The sequence below is a fragment of the Pelophylax lessonae genome (assembly GCF_965119305.1).
Source record: "Pelophylax lessonae genome assembly, chromosome: 4".
NCBI classification, from domain to species: domain Eukaryota; kingdom Metazoa; phylum Chordata; class Amphibia; order Anura; family Ranidae; genus Pelophylax; species Pelophylax lessonae.
Genome location: NC_138771.1, coordinates 276,152,639 through 276,174,720, shown reverse-complemented (window position 1 = coordinate 276,174,720; position 22,082 = coordinate 276,152,639). Strand labels below are relative to the sequence as shown.

At 44.3% G+C, this 22,082-nt stretch overlaps 1 protein-coding gene across 3 annotated transcripts in view; it reads right to left on the bottom strand.

The window, feature by feature from the left end:
* EEA1 (early endosome antigen 1) overlaps positions 1–22,082 on the bottom strand; it is a 221,613-nt gene that overhangs the window by 19,808 nt on the left and 179,723 nt on the right. For all 3 annotated transcript variants that reach the window (XM_082254237.1, XM_082254238.1, XM_082254239.1), the window contains 3 exons: positions 15,542–15,727; positions 13,939–14,121; positions 13,410–13,595 (listed from right to left, as the gene is read on the bottom strand). In XM_082254237.1, coding sequence (XP_082110363.1) covers positions 13,410–13,595; positions 13,939–14,121; positions 15,542–15,727 — 555 coding nt within the window. The remainder of the gene's footprint in view (positions 1–13,409; positions 13,596–13,938; positions 14,122–15,541; positions 15,728–22,082) is intronic.

Here is a 22,082-nt window from a genome sequence, read left to right as displayed (position 1 = left end):
ATTAGTGTAAGCAGCTCATGAAAAAAAGAAAAATCAACGAAAAGCCCCCTTAAACCACTCGCCGACCACAATACTATATATATATATATATATATATATATATAATGTTGCGTTTTACCAGGATTATGGCTGAAGATATCAGTCATAACCACAATACCTTTTTTCTGCAGGTGGCTGGCTTTCTCATGAAACCAAGCAGCTTATAATTTGCTCAAACAGTTACTGAAGCAGCAGCAGGCAGCGGCAGTAACCCCCCTCTCCTCCCCCACGGCTCAGTTTCCACTAGTTCACCTTAGAAACTATCCAATGGTGTGGTCAGCTGCTCCCATAGGCGAGTTAACACTCTTTGATCTACTCTTTGGCCTTTGAGCACCGGAGCGACATCATGATGTCCCTTCCGGTCCAGGCCGGGAGACATTTTTTATTTTATTAAAGCGAAAGATCAAATTTATTATTTTTTTTTTTATCTTTTGCTTCTAAAGGTAAAGAAGAGATTTAAGGTCTTTTTGACCCCAGGTCTCTTCATAAAGAGGGCATGTCATCCCTATTTATATAACAAGGAATGTTTACATTCCTTGTAATGTGAATATAAGTGATGGAAAAAAAATTCCATCTGTGCTTGCACGCAGAATTGAACACATACCCAAGTCGCCCACAAATATAGAAATGGTATTTAAACCACAAATGTGAGATATCACCACAAGCGTCAGAGCGAGACCAATATTTCTAGCACTGGACCTCCTCTGTAACTCTAAACAGGTAGCATGTAAAGGCGGTTAAAGCGTCACCTATGGAGATTTTTAAAGTACCGTAGTTTGTCGCCATTCCACAAGCGTGCGCAATTTTAAAGCGTGACATGTTAGGCGTAACAATTTTTCACATTATACAAAAAAATTAGGGTAACTATTGTGTTTTTTTTTCATTTGCTAAAGTGTATTTTTTCCCAAAATTGCAAAACCGCTGCGCAAATACCGTGTGATATAAAAAATTCCAATGATCTCCATTTTATTCCCTAGGGTCTCTACTAAAAAAAAAAAAAAAATGTATATTGTTTGGGGGGTTATAAGGATTTTTCTAGTAAAAAATACCATTTAAACTTGTAAGCAAAAAGAGGCAGAAAAAGCCTGGTCGGCAAGTGGTTAAAAACACTTAGAATCCCTATAACCATTGCTAGAAAATGTGAGAGTCCTGCAATGCTGACAGGAGCCTATATGCCCTCTCAGCATCAAAGCAGGTGCTGAAGCAGCTGGAACTCAACCCAAATAAAAACTACTGTTAGAACTGGACACCAACGTGTTCTCTCTCTCTTATGTGTATATATATATACACAGTGCCTTGCGAAAGTATTCGCCCCCCTTGAACTTTGCGACCTTTTGCCACATTTCAGGCTTCAAACATGAAGATATAAAACTGTAATTTTTTGTGAAGAATCAACAACAAGTGGGACACAATCATGAAGTGGAACGAAATTTATTGGATATTTCAAACTTTGTTAACAAATAAAAAATTGAAAAATTGGGCGTGCAAAATTATTCAGCCCCCTTAAGTTAATACTTTGTAGCGCCACCTTTTGCTGCGATTACAGCTGTAAGTCACTTGGGGTATGTCTCTATCAGTTTTGCACATCGAGAGACTGAAATTTTTGCCCATTCCTCCTTGCAAAACAGCTCGCGCTCAGTGAGGTTGGATGGAGAGTGTTTGTGAACAGCATTTGTCAGTTCTTGCCACAGATTCTCGATTGGATTCAGGTCTGGACTTTGACTTGGCCATTCTAACACTTGGATATGTTTATTTGTGAACCATTCCATTGTAGATTTTGCTTTATGTTTTGGATCATTGTCTTGTTGGAAGACAAATCTCTGTCCCAGTCTCAGGTCTTTTGCAGACTCCATCAGGTTCTCTTCCAGAATGGTCCTGTATTTGGCTCCATCCATCTTCCCATCAATTTTAACCATCTTCCCTGTCCCTGCTGAAGAAAAGCAGGCCCAAACCATGATGCTGCCACCACCATGTTTGACAGTGGGGATGGTGTGTTCAGGGTGATGAGCTGTGTTGCTTTTACGCCAAACATAACGTTTTGCATTGTTGCCAAAAAGTTCAATTTTGGTTTCATCTGACCCGAGCACCTTCTTCCACGTTTGGTGTGTCTCCCAGGTGGCTTGTGGCAAACTTTAAACAAAACTTTTTATGGATATCTTTAAGAAATAGCTTTCTTCTTGCCACTCTTCCATAAAGGCCAGATTTGTGCAGTATTCGACTGATTGTTGTCCTATGGACAGAGTCTCCCACCTCAGCTGTAGATCTCTGCAGTTCATCCAGAGTGATCATGGGCCTCTTGGCTGCATCTCTGATCAGTCTTTTCCTTGTATAAGCTGAAAGTTTAGAGGGACGGCCAGGTCTTCGTAGATTTGCAGTGGTCTGATACTCCTTCCATTTCAATATTATCACTTGCACAGTGCCGCTTGGGATGTTTAAAGCTTGGGAAATCTTTTCTTATCCAAATCCAGCTTTAAACTTCTCCACAACAGTATCTCGGACCTGCCTGGTGTGTTTCTTGTTCTTCATGATGCTCTCTGCGCTTTAAACGGACCTCTGAGACTATCACAGTGCAGGTGCATTTATACGGAGACTTGATTACACACAGGTGGATTCTATTTATCATCATTAGTCATTTAGGTCAACATTGGATCATTCAGAGATCCTCACTGAACTTCTGGAGAGAGTTTGCTGCACTGAAAGTAAAGGGGCTGAATAATTTTGCACGCCCAATTTTCCAGTTTTTTATTTGTTAAAAAAGTTTGAAATATCCAATAAATTTCGTTCAACTTCATGATTGTGTCCCACTTGTTGATTCTTCACAAAAAATTACAGTTTTATATCTTTATGTTTGAAGCCTGAAATGTGGCAAAAGGTCGCAAAGTTCAAGGGGGCCGAATACTTTCGTGAGGCACTGTACATACATATAAACATACACACACTCACACACACACACACATATATATATATATATATATATATACATATACACACACACACATACACAGGACTCCCGCTGCCTCCAAGTCCTGTTAGGAGAGAAAGAACCACGCTGCTGCTCTTGGGTACAGCACTGGATAAAGATTGGGCTCTGAAGGGGACTGGGGGAGCAGATCAAGAAATAAAAACTGAAAAAACTTTAGCCTTTACAACCCCACAGTGACTCAAAAGCAATCTAGACTACAGATTTGGAAGTCCCTTGCCTTTATCCTGATAGGATAAGCTTTATAAAAATTATTTATCTTGCTAAGCTTTTTTTTTTTTTTTTTTAAAAAAAACCCTGCCATTGCCTCCTACTCAATAGAGGGATGGGTGCTGTGTCCGTCAATGAACATCAGAGAAAAGGATTTTACAGTAAGACAAACAACTGGATTTTTGCCTTACCCTAAAATCCTTTTCTCTAATGTTCATTGACAGACACAGCTGCAGATCTTCTTGACCCTTGGTTTATGCTGCCCCCTACAGGAGTAGGACACTACCCCTATAGGGCAGTCCCAGGGGGTATACTCCCACTTCCTGCTATAGTCTTCAGTTTTGTAAAAAGCAGTGTCAGAAGAACATAAAACCAACTCAATAGAGGGGTGGGTTCTGAGTCTGTCCATGAACATCAGAGAAAAGGATTTTACGGTAAGACAAAAATCTAGTTTTCTCTTTCATTCATTGACGGACACAGCTCCAGATCTTCTTGAACCCTGGGACATCTCAAAGCAGTGTCAACACAGCAAGAAAACACACTTCCCAAAAAGGCTAAACATAGCCAACCAGGTAAAACAGGAGCTCAACCTGGAACAAATGGAGCTCACCCTCAAAGAGGACTAATCCTCTCCAACAGCGGCCTGCAAAACCTTGCGGCCAAAAGAAATATCTATAGATGCCAACACATCGACCTTCTAAAATTTTGAAAAAGTGTGCACGGATGACCAGGTGGCCGCCTTGCAAACCTGCATTACCGACGCCTAATGACGGAAGGCCCAAGAAACACTAAGCGACCTAGTAGAATGCACCTTAACAGGGAAAGGAGGATCCTAACCCTTAATGGAATAGGCCTGCACCACTGTCTGTCTGATCCATCTCGAAATGGTTGCAGCAGACACGGCCAGCCCCTTACGTGGTCCATCCGTAAGGACAAAAAGAGAATCCAGTTTTTTCGGAACGATTCAGTCGCTGCCAGGTATACCCTGATTGCCCGTACCACATCCAAAGAATGTAAGGCAATCTCTTTAGGATGCTTGGGCTTAGGACACAAGAAAGGCAACACACAGTCTTAATTTAAATGGAAACCAGAGATGACTTTAGGAAGGAACGACTGGCAGGGACAAAGCACCATTTTGTCTCTGTGAACCACCAGATAGGGTAAAGGACGAGACAACGCAGCCAACTCCGACACTATGCGTGCATAAGTAATAGCCACCAAGAAGGTTACCTACTGTGACAGAGTAAGCAGAGAGACCTCACAAATATTTTCAAAAGGCGGTTTCTGAAGAACCGACAGCACCAAATTGAGGTCCCACGTGGGTACCAGAGATCTCACCAGGGGAGCCAGGTGGCAGACCCCCTGAACAAAGGTGTGAACCAAGGAATTCGTGGCAAACGGGCGCTGAAAGAAAATTGCCAGGGCCGAAATCTGGCCTTTGATGGTACCCAAGGCCAAACGCTGATCGACGCCTCTTTGGAGAAACTCCAAAACACGAGACACCAAAAAGGAACAGGGGAAGACCCCCCTGAGACTCACACAAAGCAATGTACACCTTCCAGACTGTTAAAGCCAGCGACTGTAAAGCATGATGGAAGATCGGTCCTTGAGCAAACAGATCTTCTCTGAGAGGAAGTCTCCAAGCCACATCAGCGACCAGTCGCCCTAGGTCTGAATACCAGGACCTGCCAGGCCAGTCTGGAGCCACTAGGATGACTGGAATCCCTTCTGCCTCGATTCTTCGCAGGAGTCTTGGCAGAAGAGTTATCAGGGGAGATGCGTACATCAGACGATACTGGCCCCAAGGAGCCACCAGGGCGTCTGTGGCGTCAGCCAGAGGATCCCAAGACCTTGCTACAAACCTCTGCACCTTCCTGTTTAGATGAGAGCCCAACTAGTTCACATCGGGAGTCCCCCACCAGAGACACAGTCGATGAAACACCTCCTGGTGGAGAGACCATTCTCACTGATCCAAGGTCTGCTGACTGAGGTAGTCCGTCTGCCAATTTTCTACTCCTGGAATATGCACAGCACAGATGGCTGGAACAAACCATGATTGACATTTGCCACAGCCATGGCATTGTTCGATTAAATCCTTACTGGGCACCCCTGCAAACGAACTGTCTATTGGGTCAGACAAAGCATGATCGCCCAAATTTCCAGGGTATTGATCGGCAGGTTGGACTCCTTCCAAAGCCCCCAAACCTCCTGAGCACAATCCATGCCCAAGACACCCCCCCCACCCAGACTTTAAAATACAGCTTAAAAGTCACAATTCCAACAGTGATCACATGAGTAGCGTCAAACCTGCCCACCGCTTGGTACCTCATGTGTTAAGCCACATCCATCATGGCTTCTATTGGAGGAGACAGTCTCCTCCAGTAGAAGCCATGATGGATGTGGCGTAACGCGTAGGGGTACCAAGCGGTGGGCAGGTTTGACGCTACTCATGTGATCACTGTTGGAATTGTGACTTTGAAGCTGTATTTTATTTTAACCAGTTCCCTACCGGCGCATAGTAATATGACGCCGACAGGAACACTCCCGTCGATCCCGGCGGGTGTCATATGACGTCCACCCATTCTCGCCGCTACTGCGCGCGACGATTAGGGATGAGGCATGTCGCTCAGACACAGCCCATCCCCGATCAGTGTAAAGAGCCAATGAAATTGGCTCTTTACCACGTGATCGCCTGTGTCCAATCACAGCCGATCACGAAAGGCTCCAGTGCTAGCCGCTCATTCTTGCCACAATGCACGCCCCTGGGGGCGCGCCGCGTGGCGATCAGGGACGAGGCTCCTCCCTTGGACAGAGCCCATCCCCGATCAAGGTAAAGAGCCAATAAAATTGGTTCTTTACCACGTGACCGGCTGTGTCCAATCACAACCGGTCACAAATGTCAACAAAGATGGGGTAACTCACTGTTACTAGGTTCTCCTCCTCACACACCGATCCAGTGTGAGGAGGAGATCTGGAAACAGTGAGTTACCACTTTACTGTGCATACTACTGTGCCCTGATTGCCGCACCAAATAAAGAGGACCTGTCACCAGCTGATCTTAGTACCTATCTGTGAGCCCATCAGAGTACCTGTCACCTGCCAATCAGTGTACCCGAGTACCTGTCACATGCCCATTAGAGTACCCGAGTACCTGTCACCAGCCTATCAGAGTACCGGAGTACCTGCCACCTGCCTATCAAAGTACCCAAGTACCTTCCACCTGCTCATCAAAGTACCTGCCACCTGCCTATCAAAGTACCCGAGTACCTTCCACCTGCTCATCAGAATACCTCCCGCCTACCTATCAAAGTACCCGAGTACTTACCGCCTGCTCATCAGTACCCGAGTACCTGTCACCTGCCCATCAGAGTACCCGAGTACCTGTCACCCTTCATACAGCCACCATGTCTAAGTCCAAAAAAGTTTTCACTGCTGAAGAGGCATATCAATTTCTAACCCTGACGGATGACAGCAGCAGGGAGCTCGCACTGTCCCGATTCCAGTTCCGAATCCGGCTCAGAATTTGAACCCTTTGAAGGCTTCACATCAGGGACCGAATCGGAGGAGAAAGCAGTCCGTCCTAAGAGAAGATGCTCTGAAAACCAGGCAGACACCAGCAGCGCCATTCATCCCAAAAGCCAATCGGCAAACGCCAACAGCGCTAGACCCCAGGAGGAAAGGCCTAGTACAAGCACTGGAATTTCACACCAGCCCCAAAGAATTAGAGCCCAAACGCATCTTCCGGATGCCTTAGCAAACCCATTGTGCTGCCTTCTAGCTCAGGGTCATCTACAATCCCCCCCCCCCTCACAACACAGCCAGGTTTGCAGGTCAACACTGAAAATTTTTCTCTAATTGATTTTTTAAATGTATTTTTCCCTAACGAGTTCCTTCAAGGCATCGTGGACCAAACAAATCTTTTTGCCCAACAGTTCATAGAGAACAACCCCAACTCATATTATGCCTGTCCTTTCCAATGGAGATGCCTAACACCCACTGAGGCTACTCCCCAACAGCGGCACCCAACTTGGCCACATGGCCTAGTAGGCCGCAAGCCGTGGCCTAAATTTTGAGGGCGCCCCGCCACCAGGACGCGAGTCCAAGCAGATCCGCCCACCCAGGGCAGTGGAGGGGAAGGCAGATGCCCACACGGGAGGCAGTGGCTTCAGCCATCCTCACGGGGCCGCCTCACATAGTTGCTGAGGTGCTGAGCACAATAACACTAATATTTTCTGTATCTTGTGCTTTTTTTTTTTTTTTTACATATGTTACGTATGTTTGCTATGTGCTGTAATTTGATTAGGATCCAAAGTGTTCAAGAAAACCTAAATGAAGCAACAGCATGCTGCAATGTGTGAGTACGGACACAGATGGTGTCACAGTCAGTTCAGATTACTATTGTGCCTCACAGTTTACCTTCATGAAAAAAAAGAGCTTTAAACCTACATTATCTCATAAATTAAGTTTAAAACGAAATAAAAGGTGCATCTGGGCTTTAAAAAAATTCAACATCTCTGCATACATCTCATATTTTTCTTATAATATCGAACATCTAAGGCTTTGTTCACATCTAGTGCTTCTAACATATGACTTTTAGTTTGAAGATCAATTCTAGGCAATAAGTGGTATTTTTCCACTCCATATGGAAAACATATGCAGAATATTGTACGCAGGAGTTGATTTTCTTAGTATCCCTTAAGTATTAAAGGTCATAGGTCTCAATGTGTCTGGAGCTACAGAAAAGAAAGTTATATTTATTTAACCACTTCTGGACCGGAAGGATTTGCCCCCTTAATGACCAGGCCATATTTTGCGATTAGGCACTGAGTTACTTTAACGGACAATTGCGCAATTGTGCAAAGCTGTACCCAAATAAAATTGATGTCCTTTTTTTCCCCCCACAAATAAAGCTTTCTTTTGGTTGTATTTGATCCCCTGTGCGATTTTTATTTTTTGCGCTTTAAACAAAAAAAGAGCGGCAATTCTGAAAAAAAAAAAAATATATATATATATATATTTTTCACATTCTGCTATATAACAGTCCCAAAAAAAAATTTAAAGATCAAAATTTAACATTTTAGGCCAATTTGTTTTCTGCTACATATTTTCGGTAAAAAAAAAAAAAAAAAATCGCAATAAGCGTATTTTGATTGGTTTGCGCAAAAGTTATCGCGTCTACTAACTACGGAAAAGATTTATGTCATTTTTAGTTTTTTTTTTTTTAGTAGTAATGGCGGCGATCTGCGATTTTTTGCGGGACTGCAACATTGCGGCGGACAGATCAGACCCCCTGACTGACCTTTTTGACACTTTTGGGGGGACCAGTGACATTACTACAGTAATAAGTGCTAAAAATATGCACTGTTACTGTAATAATGACACTGGCATGGAAGGGTTTAACACAGTAAGTGATCAAGGGGTTAAATGTGTACCATCTAATGGGGGTGGTTTCATAATTACCAATCAGCTGCTGCACTTGCAATGTCCTAATGAGGAAAATTGCAGGGTCTGCATCCCTTTAGATGTGATTTCCTATTGGGATTATCTCAGCAAAACTGAATTTTTGACTTACCGTTAAATCCTTTTCTCTGAAGTTCATTGACAGACGCAGCTCCATATCCTTCTTAACCATTGGTTATGCTGCCCCCTACAGGAGTAGAACACTAGGCAGGAAAAAACTTTACAGCGCCTATCGGACAGTCCCTGAAGGCATACACCCACTCGCTCTGCTATGGATTCAGTTTTGTTGCAAGCACTGACTGAAGAAAAAAAAAACCCAACCCACTCAGAAATAGAGGGGTGGGTGCTGCGTCCATCAATGAACGTCAGAGAAAATAATTTTATGGTAACTTAAAAATCCAGTTTTCTCTATTGTTCATTGACAGACGCAGCTCCATTTTTTTCTTAACCATTGGGATGTCCCAAAGCAGTATTTGCATGAGGGGTGGGAAAACAATGCAGAGAAAGAATGTAATTCCCCAAAGGCTAAACTTAGCCAACCAGGTAACATGGAGCTTAACCAGGAACAACTGGAGCTCACCTAGAAACAACATACACCCTCAAAGAGAAAAATTGCTCGCTTAAACAGCAGCCTGCCAACACATCTACTTGTAGAATTTTGTGAACATGTGCACAGACGCCCAAGGTGCCGCCTTGCAAACCTGTATTAGTGCTGCCTGATGGAGAAAGGCCCAAGAGGCACTCAGTGCCCTAGCAGAATGCGCCTTCACAGGGAAAGGTGGAACCTGACCCTTAAATGAATACGCCTGTACCACCGTCTGCCTGATCCATCTGGATATGGTCTGAGGTCCTTCCTGTAAGGACAAAGTCCGATTTCCTGAAAGACTCAGTAACCACAAGGCGAACCCCAATTGCCCGAACCAAAGCCAAAGAATGCAAGGCAATTTCCTTGGGATGCTTGGGCTTAGGACAGAGTGGAGGCAGCAACAATGTCTTCATTCAATGGAAATCAGAAACCACCTTAGGAAGAAACGACTGAATAGGTTGAAGTACCACTTAATCTCTGTGGACCACCAAAAAAGGAGAATGGCAGGGCAGCATCGCCATTTCAGACACTCTGCGGGCAGAGGTAATAGCCACCAAAAAGGCTACCTTCTGTGACAGTGTAAGCAGAGGAATCTCCCCAAGTTTTCAAAGGGAGGTTTTTGAAGAACAGAGAATATCAAGTTAAGATCCCACGGAGGTAACGGGGACCGAATCAGAGGAGCCACATGACGAACTCCCTGGATAAAAGTACGAATCGAAGAATGCGTAGCTAAAGGGCGTTAAAAAAAAAAAAGCAGACACCTGGCCTTTAATAGCACCTGAGGCCAACCGCTGCTCAACCCCTCTTTGGAGGAAAGCCAATATCCTAGCCACTGAAAAGGAGCGTGGATGCACCCTAATCAATTCACACCATAAGATGTACAATGATAAATCTTCCTGGAGGTAGTTTTTCTAGCCTTCAACAGTGTAGGAATCACTGAGTTAGAAAGACCACTATCCTTCAACACCTGGCTTTTAACGCCAGCGACCGTAAAGCAGGATGGAAAGTCAGCCCTTGAGACAACGCATCTTCCCTGAGAGGAAGTCTTCAAGTAGCATCGGCATCCAAACTTACCAGATCTGCGTACCAAGACCGGCGAGACCAGTCTGGAGCCACCAGAATGACCAGAATCCCTTCCGCCTCTATTCTGCAAAGAAGGCTCGGCAGATGACGATTTGTCCAGTGACTCAAGCAAAGCTTTATCACTCTGAGTTCCAGAATATTGATGGGAAGTCTGGACTCTTTCAGAGTCCAGGTCCCCTGGACACACAGCTTTCCAAGTACCCCCCCACAGCTGGACAGGCTGGCATCCGTGGTTACCATGGTCCAATAAAATGGAAGGAAGGACTTGCCCTGACGCAGGGCCAAGGAACGGAGCCACCACAGAAGAGCACTTCTTTTGTTCTGACTTAACCGAATCAGATTGTCCAAATATTTTGAATCCTTGTTCCACTTGACAAGAATACCCCTTGGCCTTACATGAGAGGCCTCATGTAGAACTGAGCAAACTGAACCGCCTCAAAGGTAGACAACATCAGGCCTAGAGCATGCATGCAAGTCCGCAATGAGGACAGAGTGCTGGATAACAGCAACCAAATCACCCTCTGCAACTTCTGCAGCTTTTCAGGGGGAAGAAACACCCTTGCCGAGGCTGAATCCAGAGTCAGTCCCAGATAAACCATTTTAGAGGCTGGGACCAGAGCAGATTTTCTGAAATTGATGATCTAACCAAACTCTTACAGAGTCCGTACAGTGATTGACAGATCACCCGCCAGAGGTGAGTGGGGGTCTGCTCTTAAGAGGAGATCGTCCAGGTACCCTAGTACCGCAATCCCCCGCTGTCACAGTAATGCCTATACCGGATCGAACACATTGCTGAAGACCCTGGGGGCAGAGGCGAGACCAAAGGGTAACTCCAGAAATTGATAATGTTCCTCTCCAACAGCGAAACGAAGAAAACACTGGTGTCCAGCGTAAACAGGTATGCAGATATGTGTCCTCGATATCAATAGAGGCCAAAAAGTAGGAACTCCACTGACTCGTGACAATTTTGTCACAGTAGGCGGGAAAAGGGAGCACCTTTGCCGCTTTTAGTGGATCTGCCATCCCCGGGTGGACCAGGCCCCATGTTAAAAATTTTCTGCACCGATACAATCAGTGCATCCACCAGCGCCCTTGCATGTGCAGTAATAAAGGAATCATCCTCACCGCAGAACACCTGAAGTACGTGGACGCAGACCCAGTAGTTGCTATATGCTAAGCTCACCCTGAGAACATAACAACAAGCAGGGGAGGTCGCCGACCACAGTCCCGCAAGAAGAGGCCGGCTAAAGTTCCAAAAAAGGACCCCTATTAGACCTAAGGGTCGCCCACCACAAAGGACATAGGCCCCCTATAAATGGGAAGAGGGGGCCCGCCGTAATGCAGACGCGCAGGCAGACGCACACAACAATGCCCCCACGGCACCCCCAGGTTCAAGGGGGGGGGGCCAGGCAGGACATATGTCCACACCCTGAGGGGGGGAAGGGCGGGCGCCCATCTGCTGCTCTATCACCCCAGTCAATAGCTCAAACAGCACCTCGGACAGCCAGCAGCGAGTAGGTAGCAAAGCCGCGGCCTAAATTTGGGGTCCGATCCGGTCGCAAGTCCGCTGTCAGCTTGATCAACAGCTTGGTTAGGAGATCCGACAGCCTGGTCAGTTGCCCGGACAGCTTGGTCAGTCACTCAGACAGCCAGCTCCTTCAGTCGCAGCTTCAATTTTTGGCCCAATCCGGCAGCGTGAGGCGATCCGTCGGCATCCGCTGGTCAGCTTGGTCAGGCACTCGAAAAGCTGGGTACCTGGCTGTATCTTAGTGTAGACTTCTGGGAAAATTGGTGAGCCAATAACACAAGCAGGAAATGTTGTTTCTAGGGGGCGTTCTGTACACATGAGTGTAGAAGTCCTCCAGAATGCCATATTGCATTGCATTTTACAGGAAATTTCAGCACTGCAGATTGAAAAGGAAAGGCCATTTTTAATCACATTCAATTACAATATGACTTGTGTCGCAATTGTATACACTATATATATTTTTTGGTTTTCAACGAAAGTCGAGTTACCCTTTAATGACATTTTTCTTGTATGGGTACTTCATATTATGTGTCCTGTGATGAAATGGAATGGTTGATAGTTTTATTTTCTCAAAGGTATACAGGAGGCAACTAATTTGTGTGCACAAAAAAAGATTAAGATAAAGAGGACATGTAGACAAATATATTTTAATTCTACAACTAGATGCATCCATTCACATGTGTTACACCATAAATTCATTCCGTCAACGTCAATGCAATTACTGGCAATTAAACTGAAACACGCTAGATCGGTGCCTCTCTTAACCATACACACGCTACACATATGTGTGTGTGTGTGTGTGTGTACAGCTTTAGAAATTCTCCTGCCCGTTGTTAATGACCAACCCGTAAGGTAGTATCCATGCCTCCAAAAATCATTACACATGAAAAAAATCAAATAAAATATGTACTTTTCACACAGCCACTGCTTCTTTTCCTTGAAGAGTCACAACATTTTTAAAGGTGTTAGGTCCTTGACTGCATATTAGTTGCCCATTATTGGCAAGGGAAGTAGGTAAGGGGGTCAACTGATTATATCCAGATATTTTAAAACTCAGTGTAATACCGGACATGCTGCATTTAATCCTTTAAAGCTGAACTCTCAGCAAATTGATAAATAAATACATTGCAATACAAATTGATAAATACAGAGATGAAATGCAGTCTCTCTCTCTCTCTCCCCCAATTCCTGGTGCAGGACTCTGAAACCAAGTCAAATTAAGGAACTGACAATACTTGCATTTAAAAAAAAACATTTAGGAATGTATTAATGAATATAGAATTGCTTTTATTTGTACCATTTAAATCTGCCTGGAATTCAGTTTTAAGCATTGTTTTCCAAAGGACCTAGCTATGACATTGGGTTTTATCCTTCAACTTTTCTCTAACTTGGCAGATATCCTTCACAGGTAGCCTCAAGAAACTGGAGCCATTTTCGGAAACTGAGTCAGTATTAATTTGTTCTCTTACTGTACTAAACACTTTAAACCAATGCACAAAACATAAATACATTTTGACAAATACCTTCTGTGCTTGTAACTCCTGCAGGGTTTGTCCCTGCTCCTTCAGCTGCTTTGTCTTCGTCAATATGTCCTGCTCCATGGTGGTCTTCAGTGCACTTAGCTCTTTGACCTGTTTATTTTGGCCGCTAATTTCATTTCTGTTGGACTTTAGCTCCTCCTGAGCTAGTACAAGTTTTTCCTCTAAAGACTAAAATATAGAATAAAGTTTAAAGTTACGGCTAAACACACAGCTATCCAGCTTAGTGCATTACGACTTATATCTATATCATTATACCTGGCTTATGTGAAATGTAAAAGAAGACAAGTACAATCAACACTGAACAATATGACAAATACTTGTATATGTATCAGTATGATTTTTGTTTTCCAGCAGCTTTTTGTGAGGCTTTGTAAAGAAGCAAATTTGAAAAAAATGGGAAGACACCAGAAAACAGAAACTTCAAGCATCTTGTTTTGCTGTTACCAGTGGTATGTGTAAGTGTCTATATATTACATGTTAAAAAAAAAATCAATCTGTCTGAAAGTCCTACTTTTAGATCTTGGCGAATTGCTGAGACTTCAGACTCCTTTCCATACATGTCAGACTGAAAGCTTTCCACTTTTTCTTGAAGGTCATCATTGGCCTTCTGTAAATCAGACATTTTACTCTTCCCAGCAGTGAGTTCTGAAGTCAGAGAGGTAATCTGCAGCTGTAGTTTTCCCTCGATTTGGGTCTAAAAATAAAATGTATGTATTGTTGAGTTTTCAAGCATCTATTTCTTAGTTACATAGCTAGTCTTGTTCAAAAAAGACACAAGTCCATCATCTAGTTTGATCAATAAAAGGTAAAAAAATAAATAAAAATAAATTTAAAATAATCATACAATCCTATATACATAATATACCCAGGGTTGATCCAGAGGAAGGCAAACCAAAAATTTCAACCTAAAGAATATAATTACTAAGCCAGCAAAAACAAAACAATTTTGGTTGCCGGTATCTACTTTATACATACACAGTCAGAGGATGTATGCAGGGCTTTTGGTGCCCTTTCAGAAAGCACACCAAAGCCACGGGACATAATATAAGTCTATGGCAAAGCGCAGCTTACCCGCAAGAAAATTGCGGGTACACTGCCCTGCACTTCGGGAGAAACATGACAGATTAGTGTAAAAGGGGCCTAAAGCTAGACTGTTCATGTTTGTGTTTAAGGAGAAGGAAGGGGATCCTAGCATAGCTGGGGGGGGGGGGGTATTCTTAGGGGAATCATAAATGGACCACATTTTTAAACCTGCTGCTTGAAACAGCCTTGGGTCTGCTGTAACTGACTGTACCACAAACATAAGACTGTTGTCCATGGTTATAAGTGATGGTCATCCCATGTCTATGGTCAATGCAAAGTCAGCCATAGACATGGTAGGACAGTTACATGACTTGACAGCTGATTTTTTTTTTTGGGCAGATATTTTCACATCAGCAGTCACACCTTGCACCAGCCTTTCTTTTGAAGAGCAGGGATCAGATGGGAGTATCCATCCCAGAATATCATTCCCCTGGTGGCTGGCCAGGGCATATTTGCTGAGGTAACAGACTACCAGTAAAAAATTAACGTTTCTCAAGTGAATCACTATTATATTTATTTTAAAACTGGACTCTAGAATAAGCAAATACTGCCGATATGCAGGCAGCATGCATATTCTTACTTGAATCTTGGTGTGCAATGTATATTTTGAACTTCCTGTAATAAAGACCAGTCACTGCTGCACTCTTCTTCTGCAGAGTGAATAGTCTTGTATACACCCTCTTGTAGTGTGGTGGACCTGCTGGGTTCCGTCTCTTCTCTGCCCAAACTATGTAAAGCACAGTGCTAATTTCAAAGACATTTAGTGCACACAAGTAGATTTATACCTATGTTGCTATGAATACAATAAAAATTATGTTGGGCTCAAAGTTCAGCTTTAAACTGGGGATAGGAATTTCAGATTTTAATTTATTGATTTTACATATTTCTACAGCCCTGACACATTCAGCAATGCTAAGTGCACTACACAAAACCACAATTTGCAAAACTGTAAGCACACAATGATGCTGAGCGCAAGGCTGTATGTAAGAACTGTGCATGTGCTGTTGTGAAAAACAACAACCACAACTCACTTTCTCAGTTAGCTGAGTGGAGGCAACCTGTAAATCCTTCTGATGTCTTTTCTTCTCTTCATCAAATGATGCCTGAATTTTCTTCAGCTCTGCCTGATGCTCCTGCTCTAATTTCTGTTTTTCTTCTATAGAGCCCTGTAACTTGCCATTGCAGATCTGTACTTCAGACTTCAGTTTTGCAGATTCCTAGTGGAAGAAACAGTATTGCCTGTGAAATTAAAGGTGCCTTAAAGCGTATGTGTTAAACACAAGGCCCATGGGCCAAATCCAGGCCTCCAGGCCATTTCATGTGGCCCCCACACCTCTCCTGCAGCTCCCCCCAATGTCTACACCCCCCACCTTGTCTAAGCAGTCAACAGCAGAGAGGAGGACAGAACTCCCCAGCCTGATGTTGCTCTTTTTCAGGGAGCTGCGGAGAGACTCGACTCTGCCCCCCACCTCAGCAGTCGGCAGCAGAGAGGACAGGACTTCTCTGCCAGATCCTGCACCCCTCTGTGCAGCCACAGCACTCCCTTAATCTCTTCCCCCCCATTGTCTCAGTATTCAGCAGATTCCGGCAGCTGACTACAGCACTCATCTGGTCCTCCTCCAGACCCCACACTTTCAACTTCCCAGCGCCGTCTACAGCTTCTTCCCAGCAGCAGCATATAGTAAGGGGGGTGTACTGTAATGTTAGGGAGAATCCCCTCTTGACTTCAGATGTAAAGGGGATGGGGGGGGGGGGGGGGCTTTGGACATCTAGTTTTACAGATACAACCGACTATAATGCTGACGTGACCCATGATGAAATTGAGTTGGACACCCCTGCCTTAAAGCCCACATGGATTTAGGGTGGCCATAGAGTGATCAATTACAAGGGGACGTGTCTTCACAAACATGCTATTGTCTAGTCACCTTGAAGGTACTAGCCTACAACTCAGGCCCTATAAATATGCAAGATTATATCCAAAAAAATCATTAGGCTACCCCTTTATCTCCCATGCAGTGCTATTTAAATATCTTGCATACAAATATATTTTATCAAACAATGTGGATGATGTAAAGTATTATGAACAGGTTATTTTCCAACTTGATTTTAAAGTGCATCTCGTGCTGAAACGAGTCACACCTGTGCAGTGATTCACAGGAGTGATTCCTGTGAATCCCCCCCCCCCCCCAATACCACTACCCCACTCTACAAGTCCTAAGTTTTGAGTGCTTTGAAGCAAGGAACATTGATGGAAGGACTAGGTTTTTATTGAGTTGGATAACTGATACCACCTGGGAAAGAAAAGATGGCCTTAGGGAAAAAGACTACCTTGTTTTTGTCTTCACATGAGGAATGGCTCCTTACAAAAGAGAGCTTCTGGCTCAGAGACAGATCTGACAAGACGTGATAGCTACCAAGGTCTGCAGGAGAGATCATTTAAGGGGAGCTTCCTGATGGGTTCAAAGAGTGGTTTCTGTAGGCCAGAGAGAACCAGACCAAGGTTGCAGTGAAGCACAGGGAGCCTCAAGGGAGGTCTGATCCACAATACACGTTAATAAAGGTTTTGACAGGGAAATTAAGACCAGAAGTTTTTGAGGTCAAAACCAGTCCTTTCAGAGTGCTTTAAGTGGTTGTAAATGAATTCTGCATTAAGGCAAAAAACCTTTCAAAAGATTCTCCCTCCAGTTCTCCTTTAAACACTTACCTGAACCCAATCTCGATCCAGCGCTATGTCTGTCTGCAGTAGCTCTTCTTCCCTCTCTCTCTCACAGGAGACTCGGCAGCAGTGGGAGCCATTGGCTCCCAGCTGCTGTTAAGTAAAGCCTGTGTGGAGGCAGCAGGGCTGAGCCAATATGTTAGGCCTATAGATGCACACAGCCTGGGTCGGGAACAAGTTGACAGGAGTGCCCCCATAAAAAAGCAGCTTGATTTGGCAGCACTCGGAGAAGAGGAGCAAAGATCGCCAGATGGGGACCCCAGAACAGGCGGATTGGGGCCACTCTGTGCAAAACTATTGAACAGAGCAGGTAAGTATGACATGTTTACTATTGAAAAAACAAAACAACCTTTACAGCCATTTTAAGGCCAGATTCTGGTCAAGTTCTGATTGTAGGAAGGCCAGAATGGGAGACACAGATTGTTCTCAGGGACTGAAGTGCCTGTGTTCAAACCAGACAAAGAAGGATTTACAGGTATGATAGTAGATCTTTCTAGAAGTGGCTTTTCTTGCTTTCAGCAAGGTAGGAATGCTAGATCCAGACACCCCTCTGTCCTGTAAGACCTGGGCTTCCACATCAATGCTGTTAAAGCCAGGGAAGCAGGATGGAATAGAGGTCTCAGAGACAGCAGTTCTGACATGTTGGTAAGATGCTAGGAGTCATCTCCCAGCAGTCTGAAATATGTCTGTGTAGCAGGTTCTTCTGAGTCAGTTTAGTGTAAAGGGAATCAGAAGTTTCTTCTATTGCTTTATTTTGTGGGTCAGCCAAGGAGGCATTGGAGGGAAGGCAAAGATTAGTCTGAACTATGACCAGGGTATTTTCAAAGCATCCAACGCAGGTGCTAGAGGTTCCATGGTCCTGGCCACAAAACAGAGATACAGTGCATCCGGAAAGAATTCACAGCGCTTCACTTTTTCCACATTTAGTTATGTTACTGGCTTATTCTAAAATGGATTAAATTCATTAGTTTCCTCAAAACTCTACAAACAATTCCCCCTAATAACTATGTGAAAGAAGTTTATTTGAAATCTTTGCAAATGTATTAAAAAAAAAAAAAAAAAAAACACATGTACATAAGTATTTACAGCCTTTGCTCAACAGTTTGTTGAAGCACCTTTGGCATCATTTACAGGCTCAAGTCTTTTTGAGTATTATACTACAAACTGGGCACACCGATTTTTGGGCAGTTTCTGTCCTTCTTTACAGAACCTCGCAAGCTCCATCAGGTTGGATAGGGAGCCTTGGTGCACAGTAATTTTCAGATATCTCTAATGTTCAATCAGGTTCAAGTCTGGGCCACGCAAGGACATTCACATAGCTTTTCCATAGCCACTCCTTTGTTATCTTGGCTGTGTGCTTAGGGACGTTGGAAGATGAACCTTCGCCCCGGTCTGAGGTCCAGAGCGCCCTGGTTCCCCCTTAGTGATTGATGTAGGCCATATCTGTGGTATTGTCTGATTGCACCTTGATAGGATCCTTGCAGAAAGAGGAGCCCAGTGGTGCAGAGCCATCTTTATGACTTTAAGCTTAAGGAGGTTGATGGCAAGCTTGGCTTCCACTGATGATTATGTTCCCTGAACTGTGAGATATTTGAGCACTCCTCCCCAGTCTTAAAGACTGGTATCTGTCGTATTACTTTTCAGTAATATAGAATGAACAACTTCCCCATTGTCCAAGCTTGGTTTGAGATCCACCAAGCTAGGGAACTACCTGGACAGGAGCATGGGTGGGCCACAAGAAGGAGCATGCTTATTTCATGCCACTGTTGTTTTGTGTTGGAGAGGTCTTGAATGGAACAGCCTCAAAGAGGCAATCACGAAAACCAGAACTTTAAGAAGAATCTAACAGAGGCAAGTCTCTTGATCTTAATTCCAATGTGTGGGTCTCAGAGAAAGCAGTTTCTTCTCCGGAAAGTAGACTTTGGCTGTGTCTACAAACAGGCCGATGTATTCCAGACAAAAAGAAGGTGGGGGGAGCAGATCTTTAAAGTTGACCACCCAACCAAAAGCCAGCAGCATCTAAATTGTCCTATGGAAATTTGCAGATAGGTGGAAGGGTGAAAATTTATTCATAAGGAAGTTGTCTAGATATCCTGTAACCTTGATGCCCTTAGTTCTTAGAAGGGCAAGAAGAGGTACCAGGACCTTTGTGAATACTCTGGAGGCAGAGGCTAGGCCAAAAAGCAGTGTGATGCATAGAAAGTGATTGTCTCCTACTGCAAAGCATAGAAAAAAATTATGAGGTGGATCAATGTGAATATGCAGATAGGCAGACTATAACAAACTTTTAGGAGAGAGGGTGCCCCTTCACTGGAAAGAGCTGTGTCACTGGCCAAGTCTTGTGACACAAGGATTGGCTGCATTAGGCTTGATGTTGAAGCCTGGGTACAGCCTTGATGTGCCCTGTATTTTGAGAAGGTAGACACTGAGAAATTTGATTTTAAAACTTTCTGCCAAGGAAGAAGAACCCTTCCACCTGCGACACCTTTGATAAATTTTCAAGTGCCTCACCAAAGAAATGCGTCCTTCTTCAAAAGGCATTCATGTGAGGCGTCTTATACAGGCAGCTTCAGTTAACCAGGCTTTGAGCCACAGGATTCTGTGCATGTGAATGAAAATGAGTGTCATTGGGGAAATGTGTGTCATTACTTGTTATAGTGCAACCACAAAAAAGAGCAGGGCAGAAGAGAATTGCTTTAATTGCTCAGTTAAAGTACGGTCTTGGTATACAGGATCGGGTTTGTTTTTCATTTCCCTAGTCCAGTTAGCTGTGGTCTGACAGACAAAAACTGCAGCAAAAGCTGGTTGGAGAGCTGGAGTTGCAAATGTAAAGAGACTTTAGAAGCATCACAAATTTTCTATCTGCAGAATCTTCGAATAAAGGAATATCTTCAAGTAGTACAATGAGATATTTGTTTAAGACTGAGACAGGACAATATCTACTAGCGGAACAGACCACTTTTTAGTGAAATCTTTTTCCACTAGAAAGAGCTTGGCAATGAATTTCAAAGGGGGTGAAAATCTTTTCATAAACTGGCCATTCTATCTGTTCATGAACAGGAAAAATGGATTTTTGTAAAATCTTACCGTAAAATCCTTTTCTCTTAGCTCATCGACAGACGTAGTCCTCGGTGATACACCACCTTCGGGTTATGTTACCTCCGCAGGAGCAGGACTAGACAGGAAATTAAAAAAACTCTGGCCACACCCTAGGGGCAGTCCCAGAGGGTATATCCTCTCTCTCTCTGCCTCAGCAAATCAGTTATGTGAAAAAGCAGTGCTTAGAGAATTTAACCCAACCCAACTCCAAAACAGAGGGGCGGGGACTACGTCTGTCGATGAGCTAAGAGAAAAGGATTTTACGGTAAGATTTTACAAAAATCCATTTTTCTCTAGCGCTCATCGACAGACGTAGTCCTCGGTGATACACCACCTTCGGGACGTCCCAGAGCAGTATCACAACTGAGGGGTGGGAAAATGGAAATCAAATCCCAATCTAGAAGGCCCAACCGGTGCCAACTAGAAGTTTACAATGCTCATCCTTAATGATGAGACTCAACAAAAAAATTTTCAAACAGAAAAAAACCCTCGAGGTAGACCACCGGTCTCCTCAAATTGCGGCCTGCAAAACCTTGCGGCCAAATGAGGCATCCGCCGATGCCGTCACATCAATTTTATAGAATTTTGTAAAGGTATGTACCGACGACCAGGTGGCCGCCTTACATACCTGGACCACTGACGCCTGATGGCGAAAGGCCCAGGAAGTACTGAGCGCTCGAGTGGAGTGCACCCTAACAGGGAACGGAGGACTCTGACCCTTAATAGAATAAGCCTGTACCACCGTTTGTCTAATCCATTTGGCAATGGTTGCGGCAGATGCAGGCAAACCCTTTCTGGGGCCATCCGTGATCACAAAAAGTGAATCCGTCTTACGGAATGATTCCGTAGCTTTCAGGTATACCCTGATTGCCCGAACCACATCTAAGGAATGCAACGCATGTTCCCGATGATGCTTGGGCTGAGGACACAAGGAAGGTAGTACAATATCTTCATTCAGATGAAAATCTGAAACCACCTTAGGAAGAAAAGATGGCTTAGGATGAAGTACTACCTTATCCCTATGAATCACTAGGTATGGGGACTGGCATGATAATGCAGCCAGTTCTGACACCCTGCGAGCAGAAGTAATAGCCACCAAGAAGGCCACCTTCTGGGATAAAGTAAGCAAGGGAATCTCCCTGATGTTTTCAAAAGGAGGTTTCTGTAGAACCGACAAAACCAAATTAAGATCCCAGGGCGGTAAGGGCGCGCGGACTGGAGGAGCCAGGTGCCGCACCCCCTGGATGAAATTCCGCACCAAGGATTTGGTAGCTAACGGCTTCTGAAAGAAGATTGCTAATGCTGAAACTTGACCCTTGATGGTGCTCAAGGCTAGCTTCTGCTCAACCCCTTGTTGCAAAAAGGCCAATATTCGAGACACCGAATAGGTACGTGGAGGAAATCCTAAAGATTCGCACCACGCAATATAAGTCTTCCATGTGTGATAATAGACTTTGCTGGAAGTCGCTTTCCTTGCTTTAATAAGGGTAGAAATGACTGAAGTAGACAAACCTCTGTCCTTCAGTACTTGGGTCTCAATGGCCAGGCCATTAAAACCAGCGACTGTAAAGCACGAAGGTAACTTGGTCCTTGAGACCACAGACACTCCCTGAGACGAAGTTCCCACGGAACGTCTGCGACTAGCATGTCCAAGTCGGCCAGGCCGGCTTGGGGAGGCCAGCCTAGAATTTCTAGGACCACTGGCGCTGATTGGATCTGAACCAGGCGTCCCTAGAGCTATCTGGCCCCGACCATCC